The sequence below is a fragment of the Sinocyclocheilus grahami genome, unplaced genomic scaffold (genome assembly GCF_001515645.1).
Source record: "Sinocyclocheilus grahami isolate Dianchi unplaced genomic scaffold, SAMN03320097.WGS_v1.1 scaffold911.1, whole genome shotgun sequence".
Taxonomy (NCBI): Eukaryota; Metazoa; Chordata; class Actinopteri; order Cypriniformes; family Cyprinidae; genus Sinocyclocheilus; species Sinocyclocheilus grahami.
Genome location: NW_015506090.1, coordinates 577,841 through 595,324, shown reverse-complemented (window position 1 = coordinate 595,324; position 17,484 = coordinate 577,841). Strand labels below are relative to the sequence as shown.

The following is a 17,484-nucleotide window of genomic DNA, read 5'->3' as shown; positions in this document are numbered from 1 at the left end:
AAAAAAATTTAACTTAAATGATTTTAGCAAATGGCTGCAATATAACAAAGAGTGAAAAATTTAAGGGGGTCTGAATACTTTCCGTACCCACTGTATGTAAACATGTGCACTGCACTAAACACTGTCTGTTAACTTTAGACCAGTGGTTCTCAAACTTTTTTGGCCCCCCTTTACCAAATCCCCACCTCAGACTACCAAATAATTTCACTAAACATTATGAAAAATTAATGCTTTTTAATTTAAAAACACCTACATCACTTGAAACACTGAAAAATAGCATAGAGAGAATAACTGTTATTATTATTCTCTCTCTATTATTTATGTATTTTTTGTGGGTTTCATGCTGTCCGCTAAGGCATAGGACACACAGGCTTTCCTCACCAACGACATTAAACACCGTGTCTACACTGGACGCGAGCGCCAAAATACAGTAGAACCCATTATATTCCGTGACGCTGTCTACACTAGATGTGGCGCGACATGATAAACCCCGACATTAAACTGATGCCTTGTTTTATTTATGATGTACTGACACAAAGTTCAAATGATTTGCAATGGTAGCTTTGTCGCGTCTAGTGTAGAGCTGTTGCGGCGCGGCACCCGGTATAGACACGGTGAGAGAAACCGAGAGCAAGATATGCCTTGTCATATTTTCTGCATTTAGCTTTTGAATGACCAGCACCTGCCTGGGTCTGTGCAACTTCATCTATGGCTGTTCTCTTCGCATTCCAAAACCGATCCATCTCCCATTCTAAGTTACATCCTTTGGCTGTTTACCGTTTTATTTTCTTTTTCTGCTGATGGCCCGCGCTCGACTTGAAGCAGCGCTGCTTAGACCGATGGGTGTGTGTCATCAAAGCACTGCGAGAGCTATAAGAGAGCGCTTACATCTCCTTATGCTTTCTCTCGCTCGCCGTACTTTGATGTCATACACTCCGTACTTTGAAGTCAAAGACACCTCTTTACTCTTGCGTGTCATGTGACCGTGTAATCGCAGCCTCTGCGATTGAAAAATCGCGTTTTCTCATATCGCGATATTATCGCAAATGCAATTAATCGTTCAGCCCTAGTGTGAGTGTGGTATTGCTCTATACAACAGAGTAAATTACAGTCAAGTAAGCAGAGTGATGAGTGGTCAACACAGCTTTGGTTCATCATATATTAGCAGAGCCCCCGCCCTAAGTGAGCTGCACACAATCCGCCATGTTTATCTTCACGCTAGAGCATTTAAAAGCAGCATTCAAGAAATGTCGTCTTAATAAAGCTAGAAGTTATTCGGTCAAGAGCAGTGAGTTATTTTCTGTTTTTATTTATTGTTTGGCTCATATTAACAGCGTAGACAGCAGTAGGTACTGTATATCATGCTGCTGTCACTTATAACACAGATCTAATATAAATCTAAATTAAATTATAAATATAATTCTTTCCCAGCTGTTTACCTTCACAGACATAACAGTTTTCAAATGTTTATGGATCATGTGTGTTTTTGACAAACTTGTGTGTATTTGACAGTTTAAGCACAATAAGACATAAAAAGAGAGCTTAGTGTTTAACTCACATGCCATGTGCTTTCTGTGCGCGTGCTTCGGAGGTGTGTGCTCAGAAAACCATATATCAGAAGTTTAAACTAATATGGCTTTAAAATGCATGATTTCAGCGCGATAGACCTGATAATAAAAAAAAAGGGCTGCACGATATATCGCATGCGATACAACGGCTCTGTGTAGTTAATGCTGCTCAATGTGAAAGTGCTTTCTGTGCGCGTGCTTCGGAGGTGTGTGCTCAGAAAACCATATATCAGAAGTTTAAACTAATATGGCTTTAAAATGCATGATTTCAGCGCGATAGACCTGATAATAAAAAAAGGGGCTGCACGATATATCGCATGCGATACAACGGCTCTGTGTAGTTAATGCTGCTCAATGTGAAAGCCCGCACGTGATGGAGATTTACCGCTGATTACAGAACCGGGTTTCTGACAAGATGCGCGTTAAATATCGCAAGCGATTTATCGTGCAGCCCTAATCAAAACCAAATAGAGGTTTTGTTTTGGCAGAGTATCTGAAAGGCTCCGCCCTACTCTGGAAAAGGGGGCGGGGAGCAGCAGCTAATTTGCATTTAAAGATACATGCACGAAAACAGCATGTTTCTGCTTCCACTTAAAATGGGCATTATCAATGATATAATAAATTATCTGTGAGGTATTTTGAGCTGAAACTTCACAGATAAATTCTGGGGTCACCTGAGACTTATATTGAATCTTGTAAAAAGGGGCATAATAGGGGCCCTTTAATGTCTGTGACCACAACTGTAAATATGCAAATAACTTTTATAAAAAGCAATAAGGCTTTCGATGCCACACTACAGACTACAGTTGCCTAACAGTAGTACCCTGACTGAATTCACAATATAGTTCGGTCTCATACCTTATTGCTTAAATGAAAACCATCTTCACAGACACAGACACACACACACTAAAACACTCCTGATAAAGCCTTCCTACATTTCATTTCATCCAAAGAGACCCAAGTTGCATTGAATGCATGCATTTTTTCAGGCATGCTCTGCTGTTTGAGCTACAGGAACGTATCCTTATGTTGACTGCAAGATTGCACTTTTTCACTTCTTGAATTTATTAATGAGAACCGTTTACCCTTCAGTTGTATAAAATTTATTTTTTGGATCTACTTAAGAGCTCTGTTGAAGACGGTCATTTGAATCTATATCTATGGAGTCATGATGATATCAAAGGTGTGATGTCGTCTAGTGAGGCAAGGTCTGTGTCATTTGTAAATGCAACTAGTGGTAGTGGCTGTCTTAAAGCAAATAGAGTGAATTAGCTGGAGGTTACCATTTAACCAGACAGGCAGTCAATTTCAAATCTACAAATAGCAAATAACACCTCTACACAACAAATTACAGACACTGAAAAACCAGGTAGAAAACAAATACAGCCAACTCTAACCTATATAGATTGACAACAACAATAGTGAACACTAACACTCAGACGTGTGTTGACTGTGGTGTTAATTCAGTCAAATGATACGATAATAACTATAACACATTAAAATCATGAAATCGGTGTATGTTTATGCACATCTCATTCATTATGTCCAAAGAATCGTGGCGATTTTTTAAACATCCTAACGTTAATTATCACACATTTTATTTTTTCTCAGAGCGTTCACTTACAATGATGTTAAGTTTAACAGTACCGTTTATGTTTATTAAACGATAAGTATGACCTAATGGTGTATTATGAACCTGACATTTTCTGTACCTTCTCGCAGAGTGTTCTCACTTGGTTTTCGGTCAGCTGTTTGCACTCATTCAGCTGTTCGATCCATTGGTCTAGCTCTTTCGTGAACGCTTTATCATCCATCACCGGCGCGATTCCGTGGTAATCCTCACAGATTCTTCGTTAATTAAACGAGCAGCGAGCGCGCTGCCACACTCTCGAAACACAGCCACCAAACACCGCTGTTAACCTCGGATATCAGCTCATTAAACACGAAATCCCGTGTCACTGGTGTTTTTTATCTAGATTTGGTGGTAACTGATAGATGTCTTTTGACGGTATCCGCGGTCTGCTGTTGATGATTTTTCCGTTGATTCGTCGCGCTTCCGACCTTCCTCACGCGCAGTGTAATGGCCGCTGCGCTCGCCGCCCGTGACGTCATCGGAAAGGCACGCTTCGGAACGCTCTGAGCGATGTGCTGCCCCCTGCGGTCAGGAGGACCATTAACAACTCACAAATTACGGAAATTGATTTAATAGACGTGTTCAAATGCCACGTATCTTTTAATTTTTAAATTAAGGCTATTCTATAAGCTGTACACATTTAATCAGTTATTCTGTATATACAGTATAAAACCAGTAAGTCAGAAAAACTAGACATCACATGCATCCCTGCACCTAATGCATAATGTTTAGCCAAGATTCCCTGTGTATGTTCTGCAATGAAAATAAATAAATACAAGTAAAAAATAATGTGCATATAATTTTGTGCATGCAAACAAAAAATAGCAGAGAAATAGCCTAAACTGGGTAACCTATTCTAGTTACTTACATCATGTGGAATGATTAATTCCAGAGATATTTGTGATAACACACAACTTGTGTGTTCTGTTGCTTTTTAAATAATAATCATAATAATAATAATAATAATTTTTAAAATAGAATAAAAATTAAACACTTTAAAATAAAATGAGCCGTCACATTTGCCAAAAGAAGGACCCAATTATATGAAAAAAGTAGTCACCCTACAAGTTACAAGTTTATAAACAGCAAAGCAATAAAACTCAGCACAGCAGAGTGAAATTGTTTGGTTACGTAAATAGCTACCAAGACTGCATTACTGGACCTACCGATGTTAGAATCAGTGCAGTATAGTAGTGCAAGTATCATGTTTCTAATGAATTTCCAATTAAATAAATGTGTAAGAGGTTTGAATGCAGCATTGTGATTAAGTAGGTTGATTGGCCTGTATATAGCAGAATAATTTGTCTATAAATATGTAGAATTATCAAACAATTTATTTATTCATGTTAACTTGTAGAAAATAAATGTTTAATTGCAATAAATACTACAACAAAGTAACTGAACATCAACTCTTTGTATAAAACATTGTTATGTACAGTACTTGGAAGGTTTTACCAGAAAATGTATGTTATATCATATATACATTAAAGTACATTTGCTTAAAAGCACCAACTGCATTTGTGAATCTGTGGGATTTAGGTTTTAAGATAAACTAGTTAAACTAGTTTAGGGGTGGCCAACGTCAGTCCTGAAGAGCCACAGTCCTGCAGAGTACAGCCAGAGATTGTTTTACTATAGGGAGATGAGAGGGTCTGTATTACTTACTTTTGTCGAAAGTGTAATGGTCAACTTGGATCATGTGTGCCTTAATAACCAATCACATTACAGTTTTGACGTCATTGAATTTCAGAGTTGTCCGACACTCAATCGTCGTTTACGGATACCATAGGAATAAATGAGAAATGCTGTAAGCTGTATCCCACCTGTCACAAAAAGTCAGTGACTTCTCTTATAAAATGGCATTTTTTTACTGGCAAACCGGAAGCATTAGCATTAACTGTTTCACTTTTTTTTGCTAAAGGTTGCAGGCTTGCCTTTTAGTGGCTTTCGATCAGCTCCAACCCTAATCAAACACACCTGGACAAGCTAATCAAGATCTAAGGTTTACTAGAAACCAACACACAGGTTTGGTTTTATCAAGGTTGGAGCAAAACTCTGCAGGACTGTGGCTCTCCAGAACTGACGCTGGCCACCCCTGAACAAGTTATTTGATGTAATTTACCTGTAAATATAACCGACTTACAAAAATACATATCTCTGATTCAATCGAAGCTCGTAGTACATTAGCCCTAAATGGTGTTAGGATAATATCTAGTATCAGGGTGAATGGCTGCAGTGGAGCCTGTGGTGTATGTTTGTCCATTCAGAAGGAAGTATGGGTAATGAATTGCTGTAATCGTGCTGGGCATAGGGACATGTGTCAAAGCCTGAACTGAGAGAGGAGGAGGTATCAAATTTGCATTCAAATGGCAATTTGGCAAACTATAAGGTTGTGTCATGGCTAAACTGAACTGGTTTAACTGTTCTTGTGAGAGCACAGGACAATGTGGCGCAGTGTTAGTTTGTTGATATTTAACACTGTCAAATGCTTGACGTGTAACACAAGAATCTTCTCGTAAAGTTGCTTGGGGAGCCGAGACTGAAGGCTGTTGAGGTCTTTGTATGTCTGCTATAGATCTCCTCTCATCAGAATGTGATAAAGTCGCTCGTATATTAGACAGATGAAGATAATTTCTTTCAGAGTGTGCATGAGACGTCGAAGGTGAAGGTGGGACTAAGTCAGAGGCGTTCCAGTCTGCAGCAGTGCTTCCAACCATTCCCCAATGCTCTGGATCCACTCTGTGAGGAAGAGTGTAGTAAGGGGTCGGGTTCTCAACATGGGTTGCAGAAGTTGTTTGGAAAAGGGCGTTCACAGCATTACATTGTGTTCGGGGTGAAAGAGATGCCCTGAAGATTTTGGAAAACATTTATTACCCACACATTTTAGAATAGTTAAAAATGTACTTAAAACCAATACATTAGAGGCTGATAAAAAAAAATCAGCATTTGATTCTTAAATTAAATAGCAACAATGTCTCCTACCTCCTTTTAGCCATTTTATAAGCCACATCCTTGCCAGCCTTTACGCTCTATATTAGAAATAAATAAACAAACAGACATTTAGAAAAATTTACAATATTTTTCTTTGCAACCAAATGGAATTAAACATCTCTATCATCCAATTCTAGCAGCTCTAACATCCTTGAGGTCAGATGTGAAATGTGACTTTCCATGTGAATGAGAATTTCCAGTGAGAAAAATTGTACTTTATTTGTTAGTAACTGATTATCGGATCGTAAAAAGTAGGTGTTATTGTTAATGTAAGGAGCCAGACAAAATGAGAGTTTGCTATAATAATGCATCATAAGCATTTTAAGGAACAGTGATTTCAGAGCAAGTTTCATTTAAAAGTTAGCATTAAAGTTAACATTTTGATTTCATGTTGACTTTCAATCTTCACATGGTATACCTACCAAAATCTTACCTGCGCAACACTGGGTTGAGAGGACGTCCATAACTGCAAACCTTTGCGTTTCCGAGCAGCATCACTCTGTTGTTTTGTTGGGGTCTCTGCTCCATCCATAGACAGAGGGGGCTGTTCCACTTTGTTTACGAGAGTAACACCTGACTCTGTCACCCCAAAAGTAATCTGCGGGTTTGAATTCTTATGTGTCTTGAGAACCTCACTTGGTGCACAATGACTCATGTCTTGCCATACAAGAACCTTAGAGGCATCATAAAGAAGGTGCTCGATTCCAAACCATGATACTTTGCTAATTATTTCTTTGCATGATTTCATGAAAAGAGCTTTTTCTTGGAGATATCTGCATGTGATGGACAGATGCTCTGCTTTGCCCACATCAAATGTCCCTGGCAACTGATCCGAAGGTGTTTCCACAAAAGTCATTATCACTTTGTGTATCTTTTCCAATCTTTCCAAACTGTCTCCCAAATTGATCATTGCAGACATTGGTACAGATAAAAAGAAGCTTTTAATGTTGTGGGGATTTTTTAGTGCAGCCTCAGCCTCAAGGAGCTCACGCTTACTCTTCAGATACATGTAGTAAGATGCATCAGGGGCCGCATGGAGCTGTTGGTGCAAGGAGGACACTGCACTGTAGTATTCCTGCAGTTTACTGTAGCCCTCTTGTGCTAAGATCTTTTGAAAAGAAGCTAACAACGACGACTGCTGCTGAAAGCCAACCTCCCCTTTGTAGAGTTCTCCATAAAGAGAAGGGTCATACCATAGCAAACTCCTAAACGTGGGTTTACCGCTCAGAAAGTTAATTTTGTTTTCTACAAACTGCCAAGCTTCCATCATCATCTGCAACTCCAAGTAAGAATTCACCGCTTCATATTTCAGGTCTACTTGTGCAGGTGGATGGTCCAAATATTGCTCTAAGATGAGACACCTTGAAACGAAATATTGGTTGAATGGCACTTTCTGGTCTTGTTCAAAACCTGAGATAAAATGCTGCAACATGCTTTTGCATTTAGACTGCAAAGATCCAAGTTCGGTTAATGAGGTTGTTTGATCTGCCATTTTAAGAGTATTTGAAATGTCACTGATGCTGTATTTATTGTCAGCGAATGTACTGCTCACATTGCCATCATCAATGATTTTTATGGTTTTCAAAGATTGTTTCTTTTGACTCTTTTGCTTACATAAAGTATTCAAACTCATTGAGGGATTTTGTTGGCCTGTTGTGTTTATTCTTTGCATCTGTAACTGGGCATTAAGGGTGTTATTGATGGAGATTTTTGGAAAAACAGCATTCCGGTCGTTCACCTGGGGAAAAGGGTGAGGACTGTTATCTTTGACGGTGTCTATAGCACTAGTACTGTCAGGACTGACACTAGTGACTGAGCTCCTCCTTGATCTTTGCTTGCTGGTTTGTTTGGTTTGAGAAGATCGTCGGCCTCTCCTAGATTCAACAGGCACTAGTAGGCAAACATCAGTTCCATTTTGAGCGTGTTCACTTCGAAGAACCTTCCTAGTTTGAACAGAGTTTTTCACAGAGTATTCACTTGAGTTGTCTTTTTTAACAGCTTCACTCCCATGAGGCATCAGGCAGGGAACATTTACCATACAATACTGGCTTTTTTCAAACAACTGCTGTTTATGTGCTGTGCTGTCAAGTGTTATCCACACCACTGGTCTTTCTTTAAGCTCTTCATTCACTGCTTCTTGTTTCTTGACAGTGGACTCAAATTTGGACAAATAATCTCTTAGTTTAGAAATGAGCTGGGTTTCTGGTGAGTTTGCCTCATTAATTTTGTTTTGTTCTGGCTTTGATAAATTACAGTTGTCTCTGATTGCCAGAGTACTTGGTGATTTGGTAGAACCAAGCAAACTAGTGTTGTTGCTCTTCTTTGTGTGTTCTGAAGAAATCTTACATTGGACGCTCAAAGCTGGATCATCAACAGTAAGATCTACAGCATTATTTGATGCATACTTCAAAGCCTTTGGACCACACTGCTTTGAATCTGATGTTGTGTCTTCAAATGCCTCAGAATCAGTATTCCAAACACTTCTGACATTAGATGTGCTGGTAAACATTTTGAGACATGATTGGTTCATATGTGGGATATTTGCTGACATGTTTTCTGTTCCTTCAAAACACTGTACATTTAGAGTATTTTTCCTACTTGCATTTTGCTCACTATATTTTATAGCGTCTGTCTCAGCCGTAGCATTGATAGTATCCATCACCCTGGCTTCTGGAGTCATGTTTGTATGGAGTTCAGTTTTATGACTGTTGATTGTGTTGCTTGCAGGCACATCACTGTGTGTTTCTGATGCCTCATAATCATGTATACTCAAAGCATCTACATTGTCATCTACTGTGATTTTCATTGTGAAATGCTCCTTGCTTAATGGATTCAGTCCAGTCTCTGATGTCAAATTCAGCAATATGTTCTCCTCTTTGCACTCTGTGTTACTCCCATGTTCTTTGCTAGTGCATGTGATCAAGGATGTTTGGCTTTGATTGGAGATGTTTTCAGCTGTCTTCACTTGTTCTCCTTTATCCACCATTACTGGGATTAGATTTGGAGTAAAATCTTCTGTTGCCTTCTCAGTGTAGACTGAATCCCTTTTATAGATATCTTCTGTAAGTGGTTCTGTAGGATTTATTGGCTCCTCTATTGGTTTGGTCTCAGGAAGAGTGGCATTAGCCTCCTGAGAACCCTGAACATGTGATGATTGTCTGTCATCAGATGTGTGAGAGTCTGGGTCTTGATCTTCGTGTTCTGTAAGGACTATTTCAGATGGACTGTTTGAAGGGTCTGATGTTGCTTTGCTGTTTACTGTTTCATGGGGGCTCTCAGCTGACACAGCTGTTCTGCTAAGATTCCTCTTTGCTTTCCAAAAGCGTGTCTTTTTGACATATATGCTCCTCTTTAGAGAGTGACCTAGTGATAGAACAACATGCTGTTTTTTGAGACATGTCTTCTTACTGCCTGGTCTGCTCAAGCTCTTCCATTTCACATGCATTTTAGATTTACTGTACCTCTGAGCTAGTAGTTGTATTAGTTCAACATTACAAGTTGCAGTTTCTTTGTATCCTTTGCTACTGCACATTTGGATCCTTGGGCTTTGAATCATTTCATTGTTTCTTTCACTCAATTTCTTTTGAAGGCCTTTCATTTTTGAAAATCGCTCAGAGAGAGAAAGCACTTCTGTAGTATGAGCAGAGGTTTTGCTGGCTTTTAGAGTAACTTTGAGATGGATATCTTCCCAGAATCTCATGTTTAGGTTCGTTTCAGCTTTGCTGTGATCTTTGCTTTCATTTTTTAGCTTGGAAATGTTGTCTGCAGGTCTGCCCATATCTCTGTTTGTACTTGAGGAGAAAACATGCTTTGGAAGCATGCTTGGCAAAAGTTGATCAAGTTGAATTCTTTTGTACAATTCCCAGTGAGTACTGTTGTCCTGCTTTACTGTTTCCATATCGAGCTCTGGAGATCTTTCAGAGTCTTCACAGCAAATTTTCCCATTCTGCTTTTGCTTTACTGCCATGGGAAGACTGAGATCACAGTTGTCTGATGTCCCACAACTAGAGACTACAACACAGCTTGCGATATCTATAGACGATATATATGCGAAATTGTTTGTATAAGTAAGGTATGCTTCAGTGCTGGGCTTTTCAACCAAGTTAACACGTGGAATAGATTCATTCTCTTGCAAGTCCTGTACTGCGAGCTCACTTTCACATTCTAAGCTGTGATTAAGCTTAGCTTCATTAGAGGGACAAGTTAAAGGATTTGGGTGTTTGAGATCAAGCTGTACATTTTGTGCAGCAGTTTTCTCATCTGTGAGGTTGAGATTCAGTGATCTCAGCACAAAGGATTGCTCTGAAAGTTTATCTGGAGACTGAATCAGACATCTATTGGGATGGTCCTGGTGAGTCTCTGGTGCTTGACCCTGTCCCTTTTCTGTCAACATTACTGCACTCGATTCTTGATGATATGGATGACTGGTTTTATGAATGTGTGTTGTGCTACATTTATCCGTGTTAACAAAATCATTGTTATCTGACAAACTTGCAGCATCATGACTTTTTGGTTTGCACACATAGGACTGATTGTGCTTGTATGTATAGTCTTTTGTCTGTAGAATGTGATTTTCTTTGGGCTCTCTTTGAGACAGCCTGGAGGTCTTCTTTGTCTCACTGACATATTGAAAGATCAATCCCTCTTTATACTTCTGATAATATACTTCATAAAAATGTATACGGTCAGTTAATTCTTGCTTTTGTTCTGGTGACATGTTTCCTTGTGACCAAATTTTGTGATGCCTCTCTTCCTGACTCATTCTAAAGTAGGCAGCATATTTTTGGAATTTCATTTTGAATAACTTCATTGAGGGCAACGTTGTGGTATGCGCACATTGATCAATCTTTGAGGATTCCCTTTGAGTGTCCTTCTTGTCTGTGTTTGATGGCTCTTTTGAATCACAAGTATTTCCAGCAAATCCACAATTGTCTTCTTGGTTTTTATCAGCTGGTTGGCATTTTCTATTATCACATCCTGATCCAATGTATGCTACCATGGTATCTGAACAGTTGGTCTGTTGATTTGCTTCTTGTCTAGATAGACGAGGATCCCTAACCAAGCGTGAAGAATACACTATGGTAGAAATTTTGTCCAACGGACTTTGAGGTACTGTGTCCCATGTATTGTCATTTCCTCCATGTGTGCTTGCAGTATTTTTTTTGTGATTACTCAGGAATGCTTTCTTTCCCAGCAAGCTTTGGGAGACAGCAGTGTGATCCATAACTGGCCCTGAACTGCTGGAAGATTCGGAGTCCTCACTGGCAGCAATCCAGTGCTGTTTTGGGTTGAATGACTGAGTGTTTTGCATATCGCTCTTTTTAAGTGGAGCTTCTACTTCTGGATTCTGAGGTGTATAATCTGTCTCACAGCAGCCCGGCTTCTGTTCCTTCAAAACACTGTACATTTAGAGTATTTTTCCTACTTGCATTTTGCTCACTATATTTTATAGCGTCTGTCTCAGCCGTAGCATTGATAGTATCCATCACCCTGGCTTCTGGAGTCATGTTTGTATGGAGTTCAGTTTTATGACTGTTGATTGTGTTGCTTGCAGGCACATCACTGTGTGTTTCTGATGCCTCATAATCATGTATACTCAAAGCATCTACATTGTCATCTACTGTGATTTTCATTGTGAAATGCTCCTTGCTTAATGGATTCAGTCCAGTCTCTGATGTCAAATTCAGCAATATGTTCTCCTCTTTGCACTCTGTGTTACTCCCATGTTCTTTGCTAGTGCATGTGATCAAGGATGTTTGGCTTTGATTGGAGATGTTTTCAGCTGTCTTCACTTGTTCTCCTTTATCCACCATTACTGGGATTAGATTTGGAGTAAAATCTTCTGTTGCCTTCTCAGTGTAGACTGAATCCCTTTTATAGATATCTTCTGTAAGTGGTTCTGTAGGATTTATTGGCTCCTCTATTGGTTTGGTCTCAGGAAGAGTGGCATTAGCCTCCTGAGAACCCTGAACATGTGATGATTGTCTGTCATCAGATGTGTGAGAGTCTGGGTCTTGATCTTCGTGTTCTGTAAGGACTATTTCAGATGGACTGTTTGAAGGGTCTGATGTTGCTTTGCTGTTTACTGTTTCATGGGGGCTCTCAGCTGACACAGCTGTTCTGCTAAGATTCCTCTTTGCTTTCCAAAAGCGTGTCTTTTTGACATATATGCTCCTCTTTAGAGAGTGACCTAGTGATAGAACAACATGCTGTTTTTTGAGACATGTCTTCTTACTGCCTGGTCTGCTCAAGCTCTTCCATTTCACATGCATTTTAGATTTACTGTACCTCTGAGCTAGTAGTTGTATTAGTTCAACATTACAAGTTGCAGTTTCTTTGTATCCTTTGCTACTGCACATTTGGATCCTTGGGCTTTGAATCATTTCATTGTTTCTTTCACTCAATTTCTTTTGAAGGCCTTTCATTTTTGAAAATCGCTCAGAGAGAGAAAGCACTTCTGTAGTATGAGCAGAGGTTTTGCTGGCTTTTAGAGTAACTTTGAGATGGATATCTTCCCAGAATCTCATGTTTAGGTTCGTTTCAGCTTTGCTGTGATCTTTGCTTTCATTTTTTAGCTTGGAAATGTTGTCTGCAGGTCTGCCCATATCTCTGTTTGTACTTGAGGAGAAAACATGCTTTGGAAGCATGCTTGGCAAAAGTTGATCAAGTTGAATTCTTTTGTACAATTCCCAGTGAGTACTGTTGTCCTGCTTTACTGTTTCCATATCGAGCTCTGGAGATCTTTCAGAGTCTTCACAGCAAATTTTCCCATTCTGCTTTTGCTTTACTGCCATGGGAAGACTGAGATCACAGTTGTCTGATGTCCCACAACTAGAGACTACAACACAGCTTGCGATATCTATAGACGATATATATGCGAAATTGTTTGTATAAGTAAGGTATGCTTCAGTGCTGGGCTTTTCAACCAAGTTAACACGTGGAATAGATTCATTCTCTTGCAAGTCCTGTACTGCGAGCTCACTTTCACATTCTAAGCTGTGATTAAGCTTAGCTTCATTAGAGGGACAAGTTAAAGGATTTGGGTGTTTGAGATCAAGCTGTACATTTTGTGCATCAGTTTTCTCATCTGTGAGGTTGAGATTCAGTGATCTCAGCACAAAGGATTGCTCTGAAAGTTTATCTGGAGACTGAATCAGACATCTATTGGGATGGTCCTGGTGAGTCTCTGGTGCTTGACCCTGTCCCTTTTCTGTCAACATTACTGCACTCGATTCTTGATGATATGGATGACTGGTTTTATGAATGTGTGTTGTGCTACATTTATCCGTGTTAACAAAATCATTGTTATCTGACAAACTTGCAGCATCATGACTTTTTGGTTTGCACACATAGGACTGATTGTGCTTGTATGTATAGTCTTTTGTCTGTAGAATGTGATTTTCTTTGGGCTCTCTTTGAGACAGCCTGGAGGTCTTCTTTGTCTCACTGACATATTGAAAGATCAATCCCTCTTTATACTTCTGATAATATACTTCATAAAAATGTATACGGTCAGTTAATTCTTGCTTTTGTTCTGGTGACATGTTTCCTTGTGACCAAATTTTGTGATGCCTCTCTTCCTGACTCATTCTAAAGTAGGCAGCATATTTTTGGAATTTCATTTTGAATAACTTCATTGAGGGCAACGTTGTGGTATGCGCACATTGATCAATCTTTGAGGATTCCCTTTGAGTGTCCTTCTTGTCTGTGTTTGATGGCTCTTTTGAATCACAAGTATTTCCAGCAAATCCACAATTGTCTTCTTGGTTTTTATCAGCTGGTTGGCATTTTCTATTATCACATCCTGATCCAATGTATGCTACCATGGTATCTGAACAGTTGGTCTGTTGATTTGCTTCTTGTCTAGATAGACGAGGATCCCTAACCAAGCGTGAAGAATACACTATGGTAGAAATTTTGTCCAACGGACTTTGAGGTACTGTGTCCCATGTATTGTCATTTCCTCCATGTGTGCTTGCAGTATTTTTTTTGTGATTACTCAGGAATGCTTTCTTTCCCAGCAAGCTTTGGGAGACAGCAGTGTGATCCATAACTGGCCCTGAACTGCTGGAATATTCGGAGTCCTCACTGGCAGCAATCCGGTGCTGTTTTGGGTTGAATGACTGAGTGTTTTGCATATCGCTCTTTTTAAGTGGAGCTTCTACTTCTGGATTCTGAGGTGTATAATCTGTCTCACAGCAGCCCGGCGTGCCAAAATGTTTGAATGTAATGGTGGCAGTGTCTCCTTTTCCTCTTCTCTTTGCCACAGTACATGCCTTAAAATGGTCTGTTGTATTTTTCAGGGATAAAATAATCACACACATTATTGATTAAAAGACTTGATGCATTATAAACACTAAGACATACATTTCTGCATATGAATTGTGAAAAGTGCTATAGAAATAAACTTGACTTGATAATGATGGGCATGTATTTGATGTCTTAATAAAAAAGGTTTGTGTTTTATCTCACCATGCACTTGGCCAATAGGTAGCGCTGAAGCTGAGAGTGGTAGGTTTGTAGGCACAGTCAGAATGGCACTGCTGGCAGGAACAAATGAAACTACAGCATACGGCAAACACTGCCTGGGTCTTTCAGTAAGCTCCTGCTTCTCGTTAAAGTCAAACAGAAAAACCTAGAAGAACAATGTTTTATTAAGACTCCTGTTGACTATCCAGTCCATTTGATCAGCTAATTTGTTATTCTGAGATTAAATCAACTCACAGAGGACCCCAGAACTTGCTGGTGAAGAGTGTCTCGATGGGATACTGCTTCTTTACACATGTGACAGTCAAAGCCCACAGTGGGATCTTGTGTTTTGTTCCAGTCCAGGCTTGGGGCGATTGTTTTCACCTTTCCATAAAGAACCTGAAGCTCCAAAACACAAAAATGTTCACTATTGTCATTCCATTAATAAATGTAATTTCACAATTCTTTGACTGTAGAGGACACAGGAAACATTCAACAAACCTTGAAAATTACTATTTTTTTTGCACTTAATATGTTGGTATTGGATTTCAGAGCCACATCGACATGCCTAAAGAGATATACTCCATGTGATGGCTTTCCATAGGCATACTGGACAGTGCTGCCAACCCGTAGACCGTGCTGATAAATCTGGGCCACCATTTGGTCCGATGCAACTAAAAAACAAAATCTTTCTTCCATTTCTCTCCCATGTCTTCCTTTAGCACGCATCTCTGCCCTGTAGTCAGTTGATGAGCGGTGACAGATATGCAATGAAAAGCAACATTCGTTTAATGTGGAAAAATCTTTTAAATTTCTGAATGTACAGCTACAGAAGGTAACAAATAAAGCAGCATCATTGAAGGTGCCGCATGCACAAGAGCAAAGCCTGCAACTGCACTGGAAAATGTAGCGACTGGCCAGCATGTTATTGTATGTTGCATTTTTATGTCATTACCTTTTTTCGGAGAACATTTTAAGAAGCTCCTCATTGTGCACTAAACAAACATCTTTCCAGACCCATGCATTTCCTCGGTCCTTTCTAGAGTCCAGCTTGGCATCTCTCAGTTTTGTCTGAATAAGATTGTAGTCGCGGCTTTCCTCTGAACAACATTCCAAAAGGACTGACCGAAAAGAAGTCAAAAAGCACTTTTTAAAAACAGCTGATGAATTTAACAGTAGCTCTGGATTATGACAGCACCATCATGAAACAGTTTGGATGTTTAGTATGCTATCACAAAGATTATTTTGTTGATTTGGATTTTGAGAAAATCTAGTAAAACCTTCTCCAGAGGTCCGTTTCTTCCTGGGTATGGTGAAGTTCTTCAGTGCCAGGGTTCCTGTTAATGTTGACTGGTGTGATCTGGAGCCCTCTAATGTCTCCTCACGCTGTCTTTTCTCCATACTGGTTTACAACTGAATTTCACCCTGAAAAACATTAATCTAACATGTAAAAAGAGTCTATATTTCATCTGATGACAATTTCTCGGCAGATATTCCCAAAACTATTATAAACTGTCACCTGCTTTACAAGTGCCAGGCAAACAGATAAAACACAACCGATTTGCTCTTTCACTACATACAGTTGGTTTCTTTTGTGTTTATATATAACTGCCTTTAGAATGAATATAAGGTAAAAACTAATTCTCACCAAATGTCAAGGCAGCGAGAGCTTCACTGTTGTCCAGATTATATTTATGCTGTAGTGCTCACAAACATGAACTTTGCATAAATGTTGTTATTCTTGGTCAGCTCTTTGTTTGGACTATTTACCATGTGACTGTATGACCACAAAAAGTCATTTAATTTTTTCAACAACCTTTTCAACAGTCTAATAAGATGATAAATGGCAAAAGGGGTGTTGTAGAAATCTTTACTGAAAAAAAAAAAGAAATGCATCTTGGAAAATAATCACACTGCCACAGCATGAAATGTAAATGTAGACACAGGTATTTAAGCTTTTACATGTCTAAAAAAAAGCAGCCTTCAGAAGTGGTCAGTTCAGCGTTATTAAACTCAAGGTTTAGGGAATGTTGCTATAATTCAACATTGAAAATCACATAGCTTCCTGTGAAAGATTTGGCTAAAGACGTATTATTAGTAGCATTTAGTATTACTACATGTTGGTTATGTTTCATACACCAGCATGACAGTGTGAAAACACAGCTATGTACAGTATATATGTAAAATGTTTATATACAAGTAAAATCGCATCTACACTATAACCGAGCAAACAAACGAACAGGTATCAACACATTGAAAGAAATAATCGTTTCAACTTGAAAGATCAAAATTATGGGTACTTACCATCATGTAAAATGGCAGTTGAGCATGTATGACATGATCTAAGATATCTTAGCAGGGAACTGTGTGAAGTTTGTCACTTCAGTTTGAGGAACATCAAGTGAGACATACCAAAAAGGAAATCGCTTGACCTCAAACGCTGAACAGCAAAGGCACAGGAAATTACCTAGTACTGTTACTAACACACGGGTTCTTCTTTAGTCCAACCACCAATGAGCCTTGCAAAATACCACCCACATAGACAAGAGATGTAGATATATAGATGAGATACATATATATATACACACATTTTAGTATTATACTATCTGAGAATTTCTACTTGATATATGGGTCAAAGGTTGCCACGGGGCTTCATATGAGAAAACACTGCTCATCAGAAAAAGCATAGCCTACTGTATATATTCCTGTGCCTTGTTTTTTCAATGTATAAATATTCTAGATGTGTTACGGGGCTGACAAGACGTGAGACGTGCGGATCCATCTGCAAGGCTTTATTGTGGAGAAGACAGAGACGTGGTCATG

At 39.2% G+C, this 17,484-nt stretch overlaps 2 protein-coding genes across 2 annotated transcripts in view; both read right to left on the bottom strand.

The window, feature by feature from the left end:
- LOC107564119 (serine/threonine-protein phosphatase 2A catalytic subunit beta isoform-like) overlaps positions 1-3,678 on the bottom strand; it is a 20,621-nt gene extending 16,943 nt beyond the window's left edge. The window contains exon 1 of the mRNA XM_016249115.1: positions 3,281-3,678. Within this exon, the coding sequence (XP_016104601.1) occupies positions 3,281-3,382 (102 nt within the window). The 5' untranslated portion in view covers positions 3,383-3,678. The remainder of the gene's footprint in view (positions 1-3,280) is intronic.
- Positions 3,679-5,288: 1,610 nt separating this feature from the next.
- LOC107564118 (uncharacterized) lies at positions 5,289-17,041 on the bottom strand. Its single transcript, XM_016249114.1, has 10 exons — positions 16,966-17,041; positions 15,942-16,086; positions 15,617-15,782; positions 15,163-15,397; positions 14,917-15,060; positions 14,665-14,827; positions 11,682-14,479; positions 6,626-9,655; positions 6,184-6,230; positions 5,289-6,048 (listed from the first exon to the last, which is right to left on the bottom strand). Exons 2-10 carry the CDS (start codon positions 16,060-16,062, stop codon positions 5,391-5,393), a joined length of 7,362 nt encoding a protein of 2,453 aa, XP_016104600.1. The 5' UTR covers positions 16,063-16,086; positions 16,966-17,041; the 3' UTR covers positions 5,289-5,390.
- Positions 17,042-17,484: the final 443 nt, after the last annotated feature.